We start from the raw sequence: 16,398 nt of genomic DNA on the forward strand, positions 1-16,398 counted from the left end.
TCAGACACACCAGAAGAGGGCATCAGATCTCATTACAGATGGTTGTGAGCCACCATGTGGCTGCTGGGATTTGAACTCAGGACCTCCAGAAGAACAGTCAGTGCTCTTAATGCTGAGCCATCTCTCCAGCACCTGACTTTAAAGTTTTGAATTGCTGATTTGGACTGCAAAGCACGCAAACTGTGCTGGTTGCGCCCCCCAACTTGACCTAGGCTACAGTCATCTGGGAAGAGGGAACGTCAATGAAGGAAACGCCACCATCAGATGGGCTCACAGGCCAGTCTGCATGGCATTTTCTTGATTGATGATGGATGTGGGAGGGCCTAGGCTACTGTGGAAAGATGGCCCTGGGTTATGAAAAGCAAGCTGCACAGGTTACGGGATAGAGTCCAGCAAGCTGTGCTCCTCCGCGGTCTCTGCCTCAGCTCCTGCCTCCAGCTTCCTGCACTGATGTCCCTTCATGAGGCACTGTAAGCAGCAAGAGACAGTACAATCTTTCCTCCCAAGTTGTTTTCGGTTCTGGTGCTTCATCACAAAGACCTGAGACAAGCTTGCTAGAAGGTAGGAGAGTCGCCACCACACGTAGCTTCCAGAAGCGAGTGGATAAAGAACCGAAAGCCATAAAATTCAGCAAGTGTGCCAGTCTAGGATGCTGTTCTATGGGAGGAACTGTGGAGGTGGAACAACCTTGACTCTGAAGGTTCAAAATAGAGCCACAGGCTTGGGCTGGACTGTGGTGGCGCGCATGCCTTTAATGCAAGCACTCGGGGAGGCAGGGACAGACTTTTCTCCGTGGTATGTCTGGTCTACATAGTGAGTTCTGGGATAGCCAAAATAATTTAAAACAACCAAATCTTGTGATGTACCAATGAAATGTCTTCAAGTTCTCCTCAGGAACCTGAAACATTACTTTCCAAACAGATCAAGAGATGTGGGGGCATGAGTTATAATTAAGTTAATTGTTCAATTAACTCCCAAGAAGACAGAAAAAGATCCTGACCTGGGAAGACTACCAAACCAAACCAAACCAAACCAAACCAAACCAAACCAAAAACTCCAATATTTTGGTATCTTTCTGATAAAGGCAGATATTTGTCATTATTTTTAAGTATTTCAGTTTTTAAGTATATCCCATTTTTGTTTAAAAACAGCACTTACTGTGTGATTGTGGTGAACTTTTATGGGGGCAGAATGTTCCGCACACTCCTTAGACGTTCTATTATCAGTCAGAGTTGTATTTGAATCTACCATGTCCACTAACGCAACACTCAGGTTCACCCGTAAGGCATAGAGAACGAAGAAACCACAGAACGCCAAAATCGCTAAGTTGTACCGAGCAGAGCAGCACACTGGAGCTGAAATTAAGATGGAGAGAAAACTTTAAATTATATGATCTCTAAATCATGAGAGGAATTTTAAAAAAAAAGATTTGTTTGTTCATTTGTTTGGTTTTTCAAGACAGGGTTTCTCTGTGTAGCCCTGGCTGTCCTGGAACTCACTCTGTAGACCAGGCTGGCCTTGAACTCAGATCCACCTGCCTCTGCCTTCCGAGTGCTGAGATTAAAGTAGCCACCACTGCCTGGCTACTTTATCGTATTTTCCCATCGCAATATTTTTTTTATAGTTCCCCTTTTATTGCACGTTGTTCGTTTCTCCTCACGCCCTGGTTGCTGTGGCTTTATAAGTCCTTTATCATGTGAGCTAGATGTGGGTCTGGAGGCTGAGGAAGGAAGGTGGAGAAAGCGCAGGCAAGATGACTCAGTGGCAAGGTGCTTGCTTGACAGTCACTGAGAGCAGCATGATGAGGGGAACTGACTTCTGAAAGTTGTCCTCTGACTCCCATCCCCAACACTAAATAAATAAAGGGTTTTTAAAAGGTGAGCAAGGGGCTGTAGGGATGGCTCAGTGGATAAGAGCACTGACTGCCCTTAACAGTCTGAAACTGGACGGGGTTAGCTGAGCAGTGTCCACAGAGTGTGGCTCATAACAGTCTGAAACTCCAGTTCTGGAGAACCCACTGCCTTCTTCTCCCGTCCATGGTCACTGTATGCACTCAGAGAACAGACATACACACAGGCAAAACTCATACACACAAAAACAAATAATTAAAAAAATGTAAAGGTGAGCAAAGTGTTTCAAAATATTAATGACAATCATTTAAAAAATATCGGTCAGGCAACTTACCTTTCTAAGGTACTATCAATAATCAGAAAATACAAGACTACAAAGTTTTAAAAGATACAGGAAAAATAAATCGATGCCAGGTTTATGAAAATGGTTGTGACTGTAAACCCATTTAGCCAGAAATACTTTTAGGAAGGAAAGAAAATGTGCCTATGAATTAATTAGAATACTCTTTGAAAGTGATCCGAGGTAAAACAAGTTTGCATGGCAGAGAGCCGGCCCACTGGATACCCACCACACTGAGTTCAAAGCAAGATCAAGCTTGCGTGACGGAACAAAGCACTCATCAAAACAAGCGCCAGCCTCTGAAATGTGCTTTATCCACACAGGAATGTAGAGTGGGTGTGACAGCAAACAAACGTGTAGAGAGGGAGCGAGGCCCAGGGCCCACTCTTAGCTCTGGGCATCTGTGTTTAGAGTGACTTAGATGAAATAAATGAAGATAACAATCTTTTCATCCTCAAGGTTTTCAGTTCTAAAATGTGAGCTCTCTCTCTCTCTCTCTCTCTGTGTGTTTTGCTCCATTTATAAAGTACATATGACAGCTCCCATGAGCACAGTTGCTATTGACAGAGAAACAATGCCCATGATAAAGGTCTGGAGAGGAAGAGTCTGGAATAAACAAGTCTTGGGAGTCAGGTGTGGCCTGGCCCTACAGACAGCACAGGTCACCAGGCTATTAACCACACCCACTCCCAGCCTTCTGGGTGGAAAACAGGTATACACCCCTTCCGCTGAAGAGACAACCCTGCGTGTGTTTAACATTCCTGGTTTCCCTCGTGCTTGTCTCTGAGCACAAGGGCCTTGTTCTCTCTACATCTTCCCATTTCTAATATTTTAAGGAAAAAACAGTGGCTGTAACAGGGGCCGTGGCTGAATACATTGGCTCCGTGGCTAGTCTAATTAATATAGGCAAGCATAAGAGGACTTCAAGACTAGTGAACGGAGAACCAAATGAGAAGGCCTCCTTAACCATGGTAACCATTCAAAAGTCACTTGAGAGATTTCGCTCATGCATCTCTTTATGTAAGTCATTAATATGACCATCAATACTATGAGAAAAATATGACACATTAAAGCAACGCATACCAGGAAGCTGTTGGTAACCAAGCTTATGTTTGAGCAACATATCATTTATAGTAGCTCTATTTTGTAAAACTGTGCTCCTCAAACCACCCATCTCTTGATTCTTTTTTTTTTTTTGGTTTTTCGAGATAGGGTTTCTCTGTATAGCCCTGGCTGTCCTGGAACTCACTTTGTAGACCAGGCTGGCCTCGAACTCAGAAATCCGCCTGCCTCTGCCTCCCAAGTGCTGGGATTAAAGGCGTGCGTCACCACGCCCGGCCTTGATTCATTTTTGCTAGGATTTTTTGCTGTAATATTAGTAGTTTTGCTAATCACACAGACCATCTTTGAGACCTCTCTTTGTGTATCAGTAACTATTCCTGGGACTGGCAATAAAAAAGCCTAAAACCAGTTTTTAGCATGACCGCGTAACATCACACTGTCTCCTAATGCAGGTGTGTCTTTTATCCCGTGACCAAAAGGCATTTGGATGCTGCACTAGCACGGGAGAATGGGCATGTAGGCAGCGGCGTTTTGGGGTTGGTTGTACTGGATCCTTGTCGTTTCCCCAGTCTAGACTTGATGAGCTAACATCTTGATGTTTTCCCAAGCTTTTGGCTTACTCCTCGTCTTGATAGGTTTGTTACCTATCTTTAGATGATTCATTTGTCCTATGGTCTCCGGGATGCTGTCTTGTTCATATGCACCAAAGTGGGAGCCATCTGGGACCCTGGATCCGAACCCGATGTTAGAACAACATTGGGCCCTTACTATTGATTAGTTTCTAGAACTATTTGCACATGTGCACACACACACACACACACACACACACACACACACACACACACACTTACTTTAGGCTGTGTCTTCTTTTAGGGCAAAATATTTTTGGGCAGTAGAACAAGCATTATCCTCTAAAGTGATGTCAGCATAGTTAGCTGTAGCACAGTCTATGGGAATTGGGTGTGTGTGCCCCTTTTATTTCTAATTTTTGCCAATTAAGAATTTAATGGAGCCATTCCACAGCTTAACCCTGTGGATTGTAAGGGTTTTAGTAACATGATTAATATTACAGAAACTGTAAAATTCTTTAAAATGTTTGCTAATGTAAGCATGACCATTATCATTTCTTAGTTGTAATGAGTCCTAGAAAGAACATGTGTAGTTAATTGATGCTGGGTGGTGGCAGCACACACCTTTAATCCCATCACTCGGGAGGCAGAGGCAGGCAGATCTCTGAGTTTGAGTTCAACCTGGTATACAGAGTTATTTACAGGTCAGTCAAGGCTACACAGAGAAACCCTGCCTCAAAAACAAGCAAGCAAGCAAGCAAGCAAACACAAAAACAAAAGCCCACAAAAAACCAAAAAGTAACAACAATAAAAAAATAAACAAACAAAAGAGTAGTCCACATGTGGCTTAGAGACTCTCCTTGCAGCTCCTAGCTTCCTGTGTCTCACCACGGGCTGCATTCTGTGACTGATGAGGTCACAGGTTATGTTTATGTCTTTCCAGAAAATGAACAAAGTCCCAGATGGCTCTCACTTTGATGCATATGAACAGGACAGCATCCCAGAGATCATAGGACAACATGAGGAGGAGCCCAATGCATGCCTGGTGTGTACTGTGTACGCCCGAAGTACATTCCAGCATAGTTCTCTACACACCTGACAGCAGGGAGGGTCCCAGACAGACAGCTGTAGCTTCAAATGCCAAGCTGATAGACACTCACTACTAATTATGCACCAGAAACTCGCAATACTGTGCAAAACAGTGGCTTCTGTAGAGGATAGGCTCTTGTGAGCCTCTGCTAACTCCCTTGCCAGGGTCTGACCACTTATTAGACCAAGGGCAAGCATAAAACTAAAAAACAAACAAAATCCACTTAATTAACAATGGATTTTATGTTTTAAAGATTTAAAGCTAAATTTAAGATTTGGAATTCATTCATTCATTCATTCTCTGAGGCGGGGTTTCTCTGTGTAGCTCTAGCTATCCTGGAACTCATTCGCAGACCAGACTGGCCTTGAATTCAGAGATTTGACTGAGTGCTGGGATCAAAGGCAAATGTTCCAGCTAAAGAGGATCTTTAAAATTTAAGTCCATTTTAATTTTGAGCTTAAGACTCTCCTGCTAGGTAACAGGGTTTTCAGCAGCACCTGGGAACTAATCACAGGAAATTCTGAGGAAGAAAGCCATTGGGTTTTCCTAGGCAAGGAAAGCAGAGATTAGTACAACTGACACTGTGAACGAAATACAACTGTGAACCCTACCCAAGCGCAACAGTCTCATGGAGGAAGAACTTGATGGCAGGCTTTAGTTTCTATTACATTTTATAGACAGTATGATGTAATGGAGTTCTCAGGCTGTACCAAAAATAGTTTTAGGTGAAAAATTCAAAATAATCCAACTTTTATTCATTGCTATTGATTGGACTTTTGGTTTAATCCCTTCTGGCCTCCACGGAGGTTTGAGAAACATGTAGGTTTGAGAAACATGTAATTATGTTTGCATTTCTTGGCCACTGTATTATATAGGATATTTTTAAAAACTTTATTCCAATGTACTATTTTCCTTCTTAAATCCATCCCAAGCCTATTTACATAGTTATTTTAGAAATTTTTGTAATGTACAAAAATACAAATTAAAAAAAAAAAAAGCCGGGCGTGGTGGCGCACGCCTTTAATCCCAGCACTTGGGAGACAGAGACAGGAGGATCTCTGAGTTCAGGGACAGCCATGGCTATGTACCCAGGGCAGGAGAGATGGCTCAGCTATTAAGAGCATTAGCTGCTCTTCCAGAGGACCCGGGTCGCAGCACCCACACAGCAGCTTACAGCTGTCTGTTCAGTTCTAGGGAAGCTGGCATACGTTCCAAAGGATCACAGACATACATACAGGCAAAACACCATTGTACATAAAAATATATACATCTTAAGCAAAAAGCAAGCAACCAACTAAACAAAACCACACCACAATGTGTTGAACATTTTGAGCCGGGTTCGTAGTGGTTCGAGATCCTAGTCCCAGCACTTGGGGAGTCATGGGCAGGCAACTCTCTGAGTTCAAAGCCAGCCTGGTCTACAGATTGAGTTCCAGGACAGCCAAGGCTACATAGAGAAAAAAGAAAGAAAGAGAAAGTCTCCATTGATTGAATTTCTTATTTTGCTGATGCGCTGAGTCACTGGATGGCTTCTCGCTGTGTCTGGGAATCAGCAGAGTCTGCGCCTGTAGTCTCAGTCACAGGCACACACCACATCAACCCTGCTAGCAGCAACAGCCATGGGTGCCCCTGGCTGCTTGTTTTCTCTAGAGACAGAGGTGCCAGCAGTTCAGTATCACTGTTGTGTTTCAAAAGAATTGATTTTTCTTTTTTTATTTATGTTTTATTTTCAAAGGAAGGGAACTTAGCTGAAGGAGCCCACGGAACCTTTTTGCATTTCTGTCTCTCTCTTCCATTTCTGTCCCCGAGTTGCTCTTGTCCCATCTGTTCCCACTCTCTGAGACTCCACCTTGGAGGGCCCCATTCCAAAGGTTTCCATCTTTCCCTTACACTCCCCGTACATTCACAATCCTTCTGCAACATTTCTTTTCAAGTAGGCGGATTTCTACTCACGGTGCATTTCTGTCCATCATGTGCTAACTTATATAATAGGTCAGTTAAAAATGTTCAATGGCTTAGAAACACCTAATAAAACCTGGCTGATTGGCAAGGTCAGACCACTGAGCTGTACAACCAGGGATGGGTAACAATCATTTTTTGTGGAGCATGTGGAATCTGTATATAAAACATATGCTCCTTGTCCTTATCAAAAGCCATATGGTGGCAGGTGGTGACGACAGCTTTAATCCCAGCACCCAGGAGGCAGAGGCAGGAGGAGCTGAGGTCAATGCCACCCTGGTCTACAGAATGAATTCTAGAATAGCCAGGGCTTCATAGTGAGACCCTAAAGCAAACAAAATTCCAAACACGCTAAACTTGGGGGTGCCTAGACCTAGCTCATATGGCCTCAGCGGAGTCCTGTCTGCCTTTCCTTGGAACTCTGGTGTTACACTAAGCAGCTCTGAGCTCCCAGATCCAGGCAGCAGGAGGAGCCTGTGGATTGAGGGCTTTGAGTTCCAGTCAGGCGGTTCAGGAGAATGAGCCCCAAATGCACAGAGATGGGTGACTTCCCGGCTGGGATGCCTGAGTGGTTGTGGGACTCCATCCCCTCCTCTGGGTCTTAGCAAATGTTTCAATAATTGTACAAAGTTCTCTGTCACAGAGGACTCTTTAGAACCCATGATCCTTTGCACTCTCCCACTTAAGATCCTGACTCCTTGGGCAAGACGACTGAATTCTTGCCTTCTGCTTCTATTTAAAGGAAAAATTTCTTACCATCTCTGATGGTTGAGCCCCTCATATTGAGCGTTGATTGTGGGGTTCTCTGCCAACAACACAGCCCGCAGAGTGTTGATACAAGTGAGGCAAGAAGGAAATCTGGCTTAATGCACGCAGTTCAGCAGCTGGTGTTGGTTCAAACCCCGCCCGGAAGGACCGTTTGCTTTAGGCACATTTAAGTACAGTACAATTTTGGAAAAAGGTTTCCTGGCGACAATTAACTCAATCCCGTGTGCATGACGAAGCTTATGGCATTACAAAGTACATGTGATCTCTTCCATAAAGATGAATTCTTATCGATTGAGAAACAATGTCCGAGATAAAGCTCTGGAGAGGAAGAGTCTGGAATAAACAAAAGTCTGGGGGAGTCAGGTGTGGCCTGGCCCTACAGATAGCACAGGTCACTAGACTATTAACCACACCCACTCCCAACCTTCTGGGTGGAAAACAGGTTATACACATCTTCTGTTGTCGAGACAACCCTGCCTGTTTAACATTGCAGGCTTCCCTGAGACTATCCATATCAGCCGAGCTGTGGGGATTAAAAACCACAGGGACTCACAGTGTCCATTCACATAGTCCCCATCTCCATACCTGAGAAAGCACTTTCTGTTTGTTTGTTTGTTTGTTTGCTTGGGGGAGGGGGTTCAAGACAGGGTCTCTCTGTGTAGCCTTGTCTATCCTGGAACTCTTGCTCTAGGCCAGGCTGGTCCTGAACTCAGCAATCCGCCTGCCTCTGCTTTCCAAGTTCTGGGATGAGAGGCGAGTGCCATCATTGGCTGGCTCTGAGAAAGCATTTCTAATCAAATAAAGTGCTACGTACCTATGTAAGGGAGAAAGGAGGCCTGAGAATCTCGGGAGACGAGCCAGGAAAGGTCTTTTTTGGAAGAGGGATATTTAACAGAGGCTTCCTCAACGGGCAGAAGTTGCCAGGTAGCTGCGGGGGTGGGGTGGGTGTGAGCACAGCCATTCTAGCAAAAGCAGGACCAGGGCCTGCAGAAGTAGGGATGTGAGAGAGGCACAGGGAGAACATAGGACCTTCCTTCCCCCGAGCTGGTTTACTAACAAATAGTTCACATTACCGTCGAGCGCTTACTGTATTGAGCTCCTGTTACAGAACGATGAAGATGAACCGCAAAGTACACAGAACACTACTCAGCACACAGAAACTTCAGGAACTGAATTGCTATCACTGCCTTCTCTGGATCCTGGAGATCGAGCTCACGTGTTAAGAAGTGTATTTCTCATTTGTGGGAAATTAAGCTTTGTGGGGCACGAGGCTCCTAGTGGAACAGACAGGACGGCCGGGAAGGTAGATATCCCTACCAAACTGGCGGAGCAATCGGCCTTGCGTGCAACTTCCGGTGCCACGTGTCTGTGGCACCAAGGAGGATGTGATGACGGAGGACAGGGACAGGGAATCCAGAGCAGTGGCAAAGTGTCAAACTTCGATTCTAACCCAAGAGGGAAGCCAAGGGGGCAGGAGGTGTGAATCAGTGGACAGAATGCTTGCTTACCACGCATTCAGGAGGTGGAGGCAGGAAGGTCAGGAGAACTAAGTCACCTGCAGCTACAAAATAGAGGCCAGCTGGGGCTACATGAGACCCTGTCTCAAAGAAAACCAAGCAACCAACCAAAAAAATGCAAGTCCTAGGTTTGACCTACTGATGCCTTACACTTTTCAAAATAAAACATTCTATTTTAGATTTTAAAAAAAAAATCTGTTCTATGTACGAATGTTTGCCTGTATGTATGTCTGTGTACCACAGGTGTGTCTGAGTAGGGAGGGTGTTGGCTCTCTTGAGCTGGAGTTATGGATGGTTGTAAGCTTCCATGTGGGTGCTGGGAACTGAACCCTCGTCCCCTGGAAGAGCAACCAGTGCTCTAACTGCTGAGCCATCTTTCCAGTTCCCTAACAAACTATTCTAAAAATAAAAACAAAACCAAAACAGATCACCCAAAAGCCAACAGAAGTAGTCTGAATAAAGTCAGAAAGTAGGGTAGTTACCCACACAAGTGGGAAGGATGGTTAAAACAGTTACGAAAGAATTCTTTGGTAATGTCAACAAAAGACATACCGACAGAAGACTGTTCCGGGCCAACAAAGGCAAATTTCCAGTTCAATTCTTTCTCACACCTATATCCTTGAATGTGTCCAAGCCGATTTGTCCTTTAGTTTTCTGTAGCTTCAGGAAGCTACATTACAAAAGTGTAGCGAAATCCAGTGAAGACACATACTTGTGTTTTGGGGGATGGTGGGTATGGAGACTAGAACCTTGTCAGGCAAGGACTATACCTCTGTGCAACATGCGCCCCCCCCCCCCCCCCCCGCAATGAAGATGCTTTTTGAAGTAGCACCTGCAAGACCTCTAGTACGGCATATTGTCTTAGAGTGCTAAAGATATCTTATCTTGAGAATAACCTGTTTCCTAACTTAAATTGCAGTCTGATAGACAAGGAAAAAATAGAAATGTCTGCAATATTTTGGTGTCTTACAGCACAAGATATTCGCGGGATTATGCAACTGTCCCCCGCACACTCAACAGCTGTTAACTCTTCTTTGTTGTTGTTTTGTTTTTGTCTCTCCTCCCCAACAAGGCGCTACCAGATCACATGTTTACAGGCCGGCATAAGCGGAAACCTGGCGGCCGCTGGAGGGGAGCAAGAAGCACTTTGGCCCCTTTGCTTATTGACTCGGATCGGGTACCCCTCCGACCCTGAATTGCTTCAGTCCCGCCAGCGCCACAGGCACCTCCGTCCCGACCCACAGCACTACAGCGGCTACCTGTCCCCCCGACCCCGCAGCCACTCCTTCAAGGCGCCCACGGCCGGGAACCACCCGCCCGCCAGGAACGCTGCCACTAGCAATCACTCGGTGGTCCCGCAGCTCACCCGCTTCGGTCTGCCGGGCGCCCGGCAGGAGCGGGGTGCTGTCCGAGCTCTCCTCATCGTCGTTTCCCGCCGGACCCCGAAGCAGGGGCCTCATAACGCCTGGAGAGCAGATGTGCCGGCGTCGTTGCTTGGCCAACCTAGCTCTCGGCAGGACAGCCCTTCGCCGTGCTGGCTGGGCGGGGCAGGATATTGCCCCGCCCCAGGACACGCCCATATCTGGTTGCCTGTTCCTAAGGCGCCATTTTAGTTTCGGGCAATTTCCCGCTGTGGGCAGGGTTGGGTTGGGCGTGGCGTTTGCGCTGTGCAAGATGTGTGTCACCAGCGGTAGGGAGCCCAGGACTCTGTTACACTAGTAAAAGCCCGGGCATTGGACAGCCTGAAGGCGGCGATGGGGTTTGCATCTCGCAGTGATAGGGAGCTAGGGAAATGGGCAGGGACTATTTGCCTTCTAAATGTCTATAATAGTTTTCAGTCTTTGTCCGTTTTGTGACAGCATATGGCTTTTGAAAAGTAGCAAAGGAAATCATGTTTTGTCCGACGAAATTGACTGTTTCAGAGGTGAACCCCAATGTAGGCAGCTGCCTTTTCTCTTTAGGAAGATACTGTTGATTGTACCCAGGGCCTCACACATATTAGACTAACGCTGATACATACCATTGACCTACATCCCCAGCGGGCAGGCCACGTGATGTATGAGCGTGGGGGAGTTTTCTCTGTAAATCTAATTTGGACAGATTTTCCCTACTGCTGACTCTAAGAAAGAGGAACTAGGAAAATGCTTCAGTCAGCCTTGGTGGGGCCATCGGGCCTCTGAGTAATAAAAGCCATATCTGCAGACCGATGGAAAAGACAGATGTGGTAGACGCCCTTAGAGATTTCCACGCAGACCAAGGAAGAGCAGAGGCTCAGAAAGTCAGGTGAGGCCCCTGTCTAGAAGAAGGGCTGACTGAGATTTACTAAAGATATCCCTAACTCTTGGGCCAGTAAATGCTGATGGGCAAGTTTTCAAAAAGACAGCTGTAGAGATAAAGCCCTTGAGTTTGTGCATACCCGCCTGGCAAATTCTTATAAAATGTATGTACAAACAGCACTTCTGGTGTGGTTAATTTGATGTGTCAGTTTGCTTGTCCTCCATGTGAGTGGATTTCAATTTGTTTGAAGGTTTGATTAGAACAAAAAGATCAGCTTCAAGCCGGGCGTGGTGGCGACACCTTTAATCCCAGCACTCGGGAGGCAGAGGCAGGCAGATTTCTGAGTTCGAGGCCAGCCTGGTCTACAGAGTGAGTTCTAGGACAGCCAGGGCTACACAGAGAAACCCTGTCTCAAAAAAACAAAAACAAACAAACAAACAAACCCAGCTTCCCTAACTCATCCCCTTGTACCCACCCCCCCACCCCTGAACTCCTCCAACAGACGGCTTCAGATTTCATTAGCCTCGGGGTTCTCATCTTTCTGCACCTCTGCTATCCTGTGTGAGCCAATAGGTTTGTTCAACACTGTATCTCCTCTCCTTTATTGCTAAGATCATCCTTTTTGGCAGGGACAGCCAAGGGAATCTTCCAACATAGGGAATCAGATTCCAACAGCCTTGGGGAGTTTGAAATCAGCAGCACCATGTTTAAGTACACTTATTACCTGAGAAGGTTCAGGTTACAGAAAAGTTGCAAAGTCAGTACGCAGAGTTCGAGGTAGGATAGGAAGGCTGGCTTTGTGGGGACATGGGAAAGGAGTCCCTCACTCCCGGGTCTGGGGGACATATCCTGCCAGCTGAGCTAAGAATTTCTGCACAATTAACATGATTTGCTGTGAAGGACCATATGTAAGGCCCAAGCATCCTTCCAGAATGACCTTTCTCCTTTCCCAGACTTGTAAACCTGGGGAGATTTCTAAGACTTTGACAAGAAGCCCCACTTAGGGTACACTCTTGTGCAACTTTATGATCCATGGTTTTACTGGATCAGCTGGCAGTCTTATCCACGGCACTGACAGGCACCCTGTCATCATTTACTGAAGGGTGTGTGTGTGTGTGTGTGTGTGTGTGTGTGTGTGTGTGTGTGGTGAGACAGGGTTTCACTGTGAGGCCCTAGCTGTTCTGGAACTCACTATGTAGACCAGGACTGCCTCTGTCACCCCAGTGCAGGGATTAAAGGCAAGTATCAATCCTGCCCTGCTTGTGTGTGTGTATGTGGGGCGATTCTTAACAACACTTTAAGCTGTTACTTAAAGGCCACCAAAATCATATATATAGTAGCTGCTGAGACACTTGGGTGCAATTCTCACTTAGCTTTGAGAACACCACACCTTTGCTAATACACTTCTTTGGTGAGTATTATTCTTTTCCCAAACACCAGTCATTCTCCCTAATGGCAATGCTTAAATCTTGCTTACAGTCTTTTCAAAATAAATGTGGGCCCTGTCCATCCTGGCTATGCTGAAATTCTTTTCTGCAGTGAAGTCAAGATCCTGGGTTTATCTGATTGAGAGCTCAGGTTGCTATAGATGACAGACAATGTGGGTTATGGATCTGCCCTGGCCTATAAGCACTGGCTCCTGACAAGCTCTCTATACAGTGTGCCAACTTTGACCCCTTTTCAAGATCTAAGAGAGTATGACACATTTATTTCAGCTATGGAAGCATTTTGGTACTTAATGAGCATCATACTTTATTTGGACTTCTTTCCCTTTTACCTGTCTTCCTCCCTGTACCCTCCTCCCCCTTCCAGGGTTTATTTAGGATACATATTAAGTTCCATTATTGTATCTCCTTAGGCTCTCACAGATGTTCTTCCTTTTTGCTGACCTCATCAGTTTTATAGAATACTGATGCTTTTCTGGACATTCTCTCAACCTGAGTTTGTCTAATGTTTTCCTTGTAATTAAACCAGTACTTTGTAGTTTTCATTTTCATTTTTTAAAAAAAAATTTGAGACAGGGTTTCTCTATGTCTGAAACTCACTCTGTAGACCAGGCTGGCCTCGAACTCAGAAATCCGCCTGCCTCTGCCTCCTAAGTGCTGGGATTAAAGGCATGCGCTGCCACTGCCCGGCAGTTTTCATTTTCATTTTGTTTTAGAATGTTTCTAAGAGCCAAAAAGCCCAAAACCAACCAAACAACAACAACAACCAACCAACCAACCAGATAAAGATACGGATTGTCTTGGAGACAGCCCAGAGTAGGGAGCCTTTCTTGTCATTAGCCTCCAGGGGATGGGCTGGATATGGTGTAATTTGTGATTGGTGGTTAGTACTGGTGGTGACAGTAGGCATCATTGGATGCCTGTCTTAGAGTTTGTCTTTTATTTATTTATTTATTTATTTATTTATTTATTTATTTATATTTTTACCTCTTTCTATGCTTTTATTTTTGGAAGAAAGCCAGCATGTTCATCCTACTCTTACGGGTCAAGGAGTTAGGGGCACACTTTGAAGAGCAGTTCTTTCATAAGGCAGATTTGTCTCCTCTCCGCCGATTTCTCTTTTTATACTAGTATGAACCCCTGGCTATTATATACTTCATTTCAGAATCTAACACATTACTTATTCTGTTGATTAGATTATCAGCCATGTTATTTATTTTGATGATCAGATTGCTACAGTTTTGGTAATGGGGAGCTCTTTCAGTTTGGCTGTAAGTCTTTTACCTGTTCCCATTGCTAATTGTTTCCCATCGTTTGTTTTGAGGCAGAGTCTCTGGCTGGGTTGCTATTCATGATGAAGCACAGGATGTCCTTGAATTTGAGCAATATGCCTGCCTTGGCCTCCCAAGTGACGGGATGATAGGTGATCACCATGGCAGCAGGCTTATTGTTGTGATTTCTGAGCAACACTTTTTCTTTCCCAAGCTAATGATAAGTCTGAAATCATTAGCAGAACATAGCATCGCACATGTTCTGAGGAAACATCTTTTTAAAAGGTCATAGTGTAAAAAGACCATAGATAATGTGAGTTCTATATAAGCCAGTGGGCAGCAACTTAGTTCCTTTGTTTGTTTTACAAGCCTCCATGTCACCACAGAAGGTAGGAAAAAAAAAAAAAGCATACATGGTTAGGTTTCTTTCATATGTTCTCAGATTCTCCCATTTTTCTCCAAGGAAAATGATCTAGAATCTGAGTTTATTTCTCCCTACTGTAGTTGATTCTGGCCTAAAGTAAGTACTTTGTAGTTTCATTTTTACTTGTTCATTTTAGAATGTTTTCAAGAGGCAACTCCCTAAAACAAACAAACACCCCCCAAAGAAACCCAAAAATCAAAAAACAAAACAAAACAAAAAAACAGCCGGGCGTGGTGGTGCACGCCTTTAATCCCAGAACTCGGGAGGCAGAGGTAGGCAAATCTCTGAGTTCGAGGCCAGCCTGGTCTACACAGTGAGTTCCAGGACAGCCAGGGCTACACAGAGAAACCCTGTCTCGAAAAACCAAAAACAAAACAAAACAAAAACAAACAAACAAAAAAAACCCAAAAAGCAAAAACAACAACAACAAAAAAACCAAAAACCAAAAACCAACCAAAAGTAAAAAAATAATAAACAAAAACCAAGGTCTCGTGTAACCCGGGCTGGTCTAACTTTGTTTGTAGCCAATGATGATTTGACAAATCTTCTCTTCTCCACCACTAGCATGGGCTTACCTCAAGCACACACCACCACATCCTATGGTTCTGAACCATCATATAGGATGTAATACCATACTCAGATTTTGATTTATTTTTATTTTAATATAAGATGGCTTTGTGTCCCTTTTTCTGTTGCTTTTGATTTTTTTGAGACAGTGTCTTATGTAGCTCGGGGTGGCCTCAAACTCAGAATACTCCTGCTTCTGCCTCTCAAGTGCTAAGGTTAGAGGCATCAGAGAACACAAACAGTATGTGTTTATGTTTGTGTATATGTATATGTGTGTGCATACACACACATACACATTTATACATGCATATATACATATATATGCACATACATATACACATTCATATATATATATATATTTCCTGTGTAAGTACTCACAGCCCTGTGAGTCCAGGAGCACACAGGATTTTACCTGGAGATCAGGACTCCACACAGTTTCCCACCTTCTTCTAGCCTTTCTGTCACTAGATGCACTCAAGATGCACAGAAAGATATACATGCAGGCAAAACACTCATTCACATTAAGAAAATTAACTAGAATGAAAAATTTCAGAATACATATAATTTTATCTAATTCAGAGAAATTAAAATAAATCAAAATCTGCAAATCTTGTAAAAATCAGTGGAGAACACAGTACAACTGTTGGGAGACTCACCCAGGAAATAGGAGAAACAGAATGAGTTTGAAAAGTGAACTAAAAGTGCATACAAAACAACTCAAAATTAAGAGACTCTGGCAGATGAGATAATTAAGGGTAAACTGTGTTCTGGGTAGGTGTCAAACCACAGTCCTGCTGTGTCAGCCTTTCCATTTTGGTCAGAATTCTCTCTACATCTACATTCTGTAGAGAGAATCTATTATGTACTATGTGGAAGCATCACCTGTCAATCAAAAACCTATGGCCAATTAGCTTAGGCAGGAAATAGGAGGTGGGAGTTCTGCCATGAGAGAATTCTGGGAAAGAGTCGCATAGGAGATTTGTTCTAAACTCTAGAGGAGATGGATGAATGAAACTGAGGAGAGGTAACTAACTCTGTGGAAGACATAGAATAGTTTAAACTGGTTATGTAACTTACAAGCTAATTGGGGGAAGCAAGCCAAAGTTTATGGCCTCTACATTTATTAATTGTCTCAAGAGTCATTATTCTGGGAAAAAAAGGCCAGGTAGAAAAACCTCACAGCTACCAACATTCATAATTTCCTCTCAGTGAAAAGTGTAGTGGCTCATAAATTAATTGTTATTACTTATATAACAGAA

The 16,398-nt window shown here is 44.3% G+C and overlaps 1 protein-coding gene across 5 annotated transcripts in view; it reads right to left on the reverse strand.

Moving 5' to 3' along the window:
* The window catches only part of Slc17a5 (solute carrier family 17 (anion/sugar transporter), member 5), a 51,559-nt gene extending 40,866 nt beyond the window's left edge, over positions 1-10,693 (reverse strand). For 2 of the 5 annotated variants that reach the window (NM_001276452.1, NM_172773.3), the window contains exons 1-2: positions 10,522-10,693; positions 1,159-1,355 (exon numbers count right to left, since the gene is read on the reverse strand). In NM_001276452.1, coding sequence (NP_001263381.1) covers positions 1,159-1,355; positions 10,522-10,615 — 291 coding nt within the window. In that variant the 5' untranslated portion in view covers positions 10,616-10,693. The other 3 variants (XM_011242737.3, XM_017313345.2, XM_006511128.4) reach the window with 3 other exon arrangements.
* Positions 10,694-16,398: the final 5,705 nt, after the last annotated feature.

The sequence above is a fragment of the Mus musculus genome, chromosome 9 (genome assembly GCF_000001635.26).
Source record: "Mus musculus strain C57BL/6J chromosome 9, GRCm38.p6 C57BL/6J".
In the NCBI taxonomy this organism is placed as follows: Eukaryota; Metazoa; Chordata; class Mammalia; order Rodentia; family Muridae; genus Mus; species Mus musculus.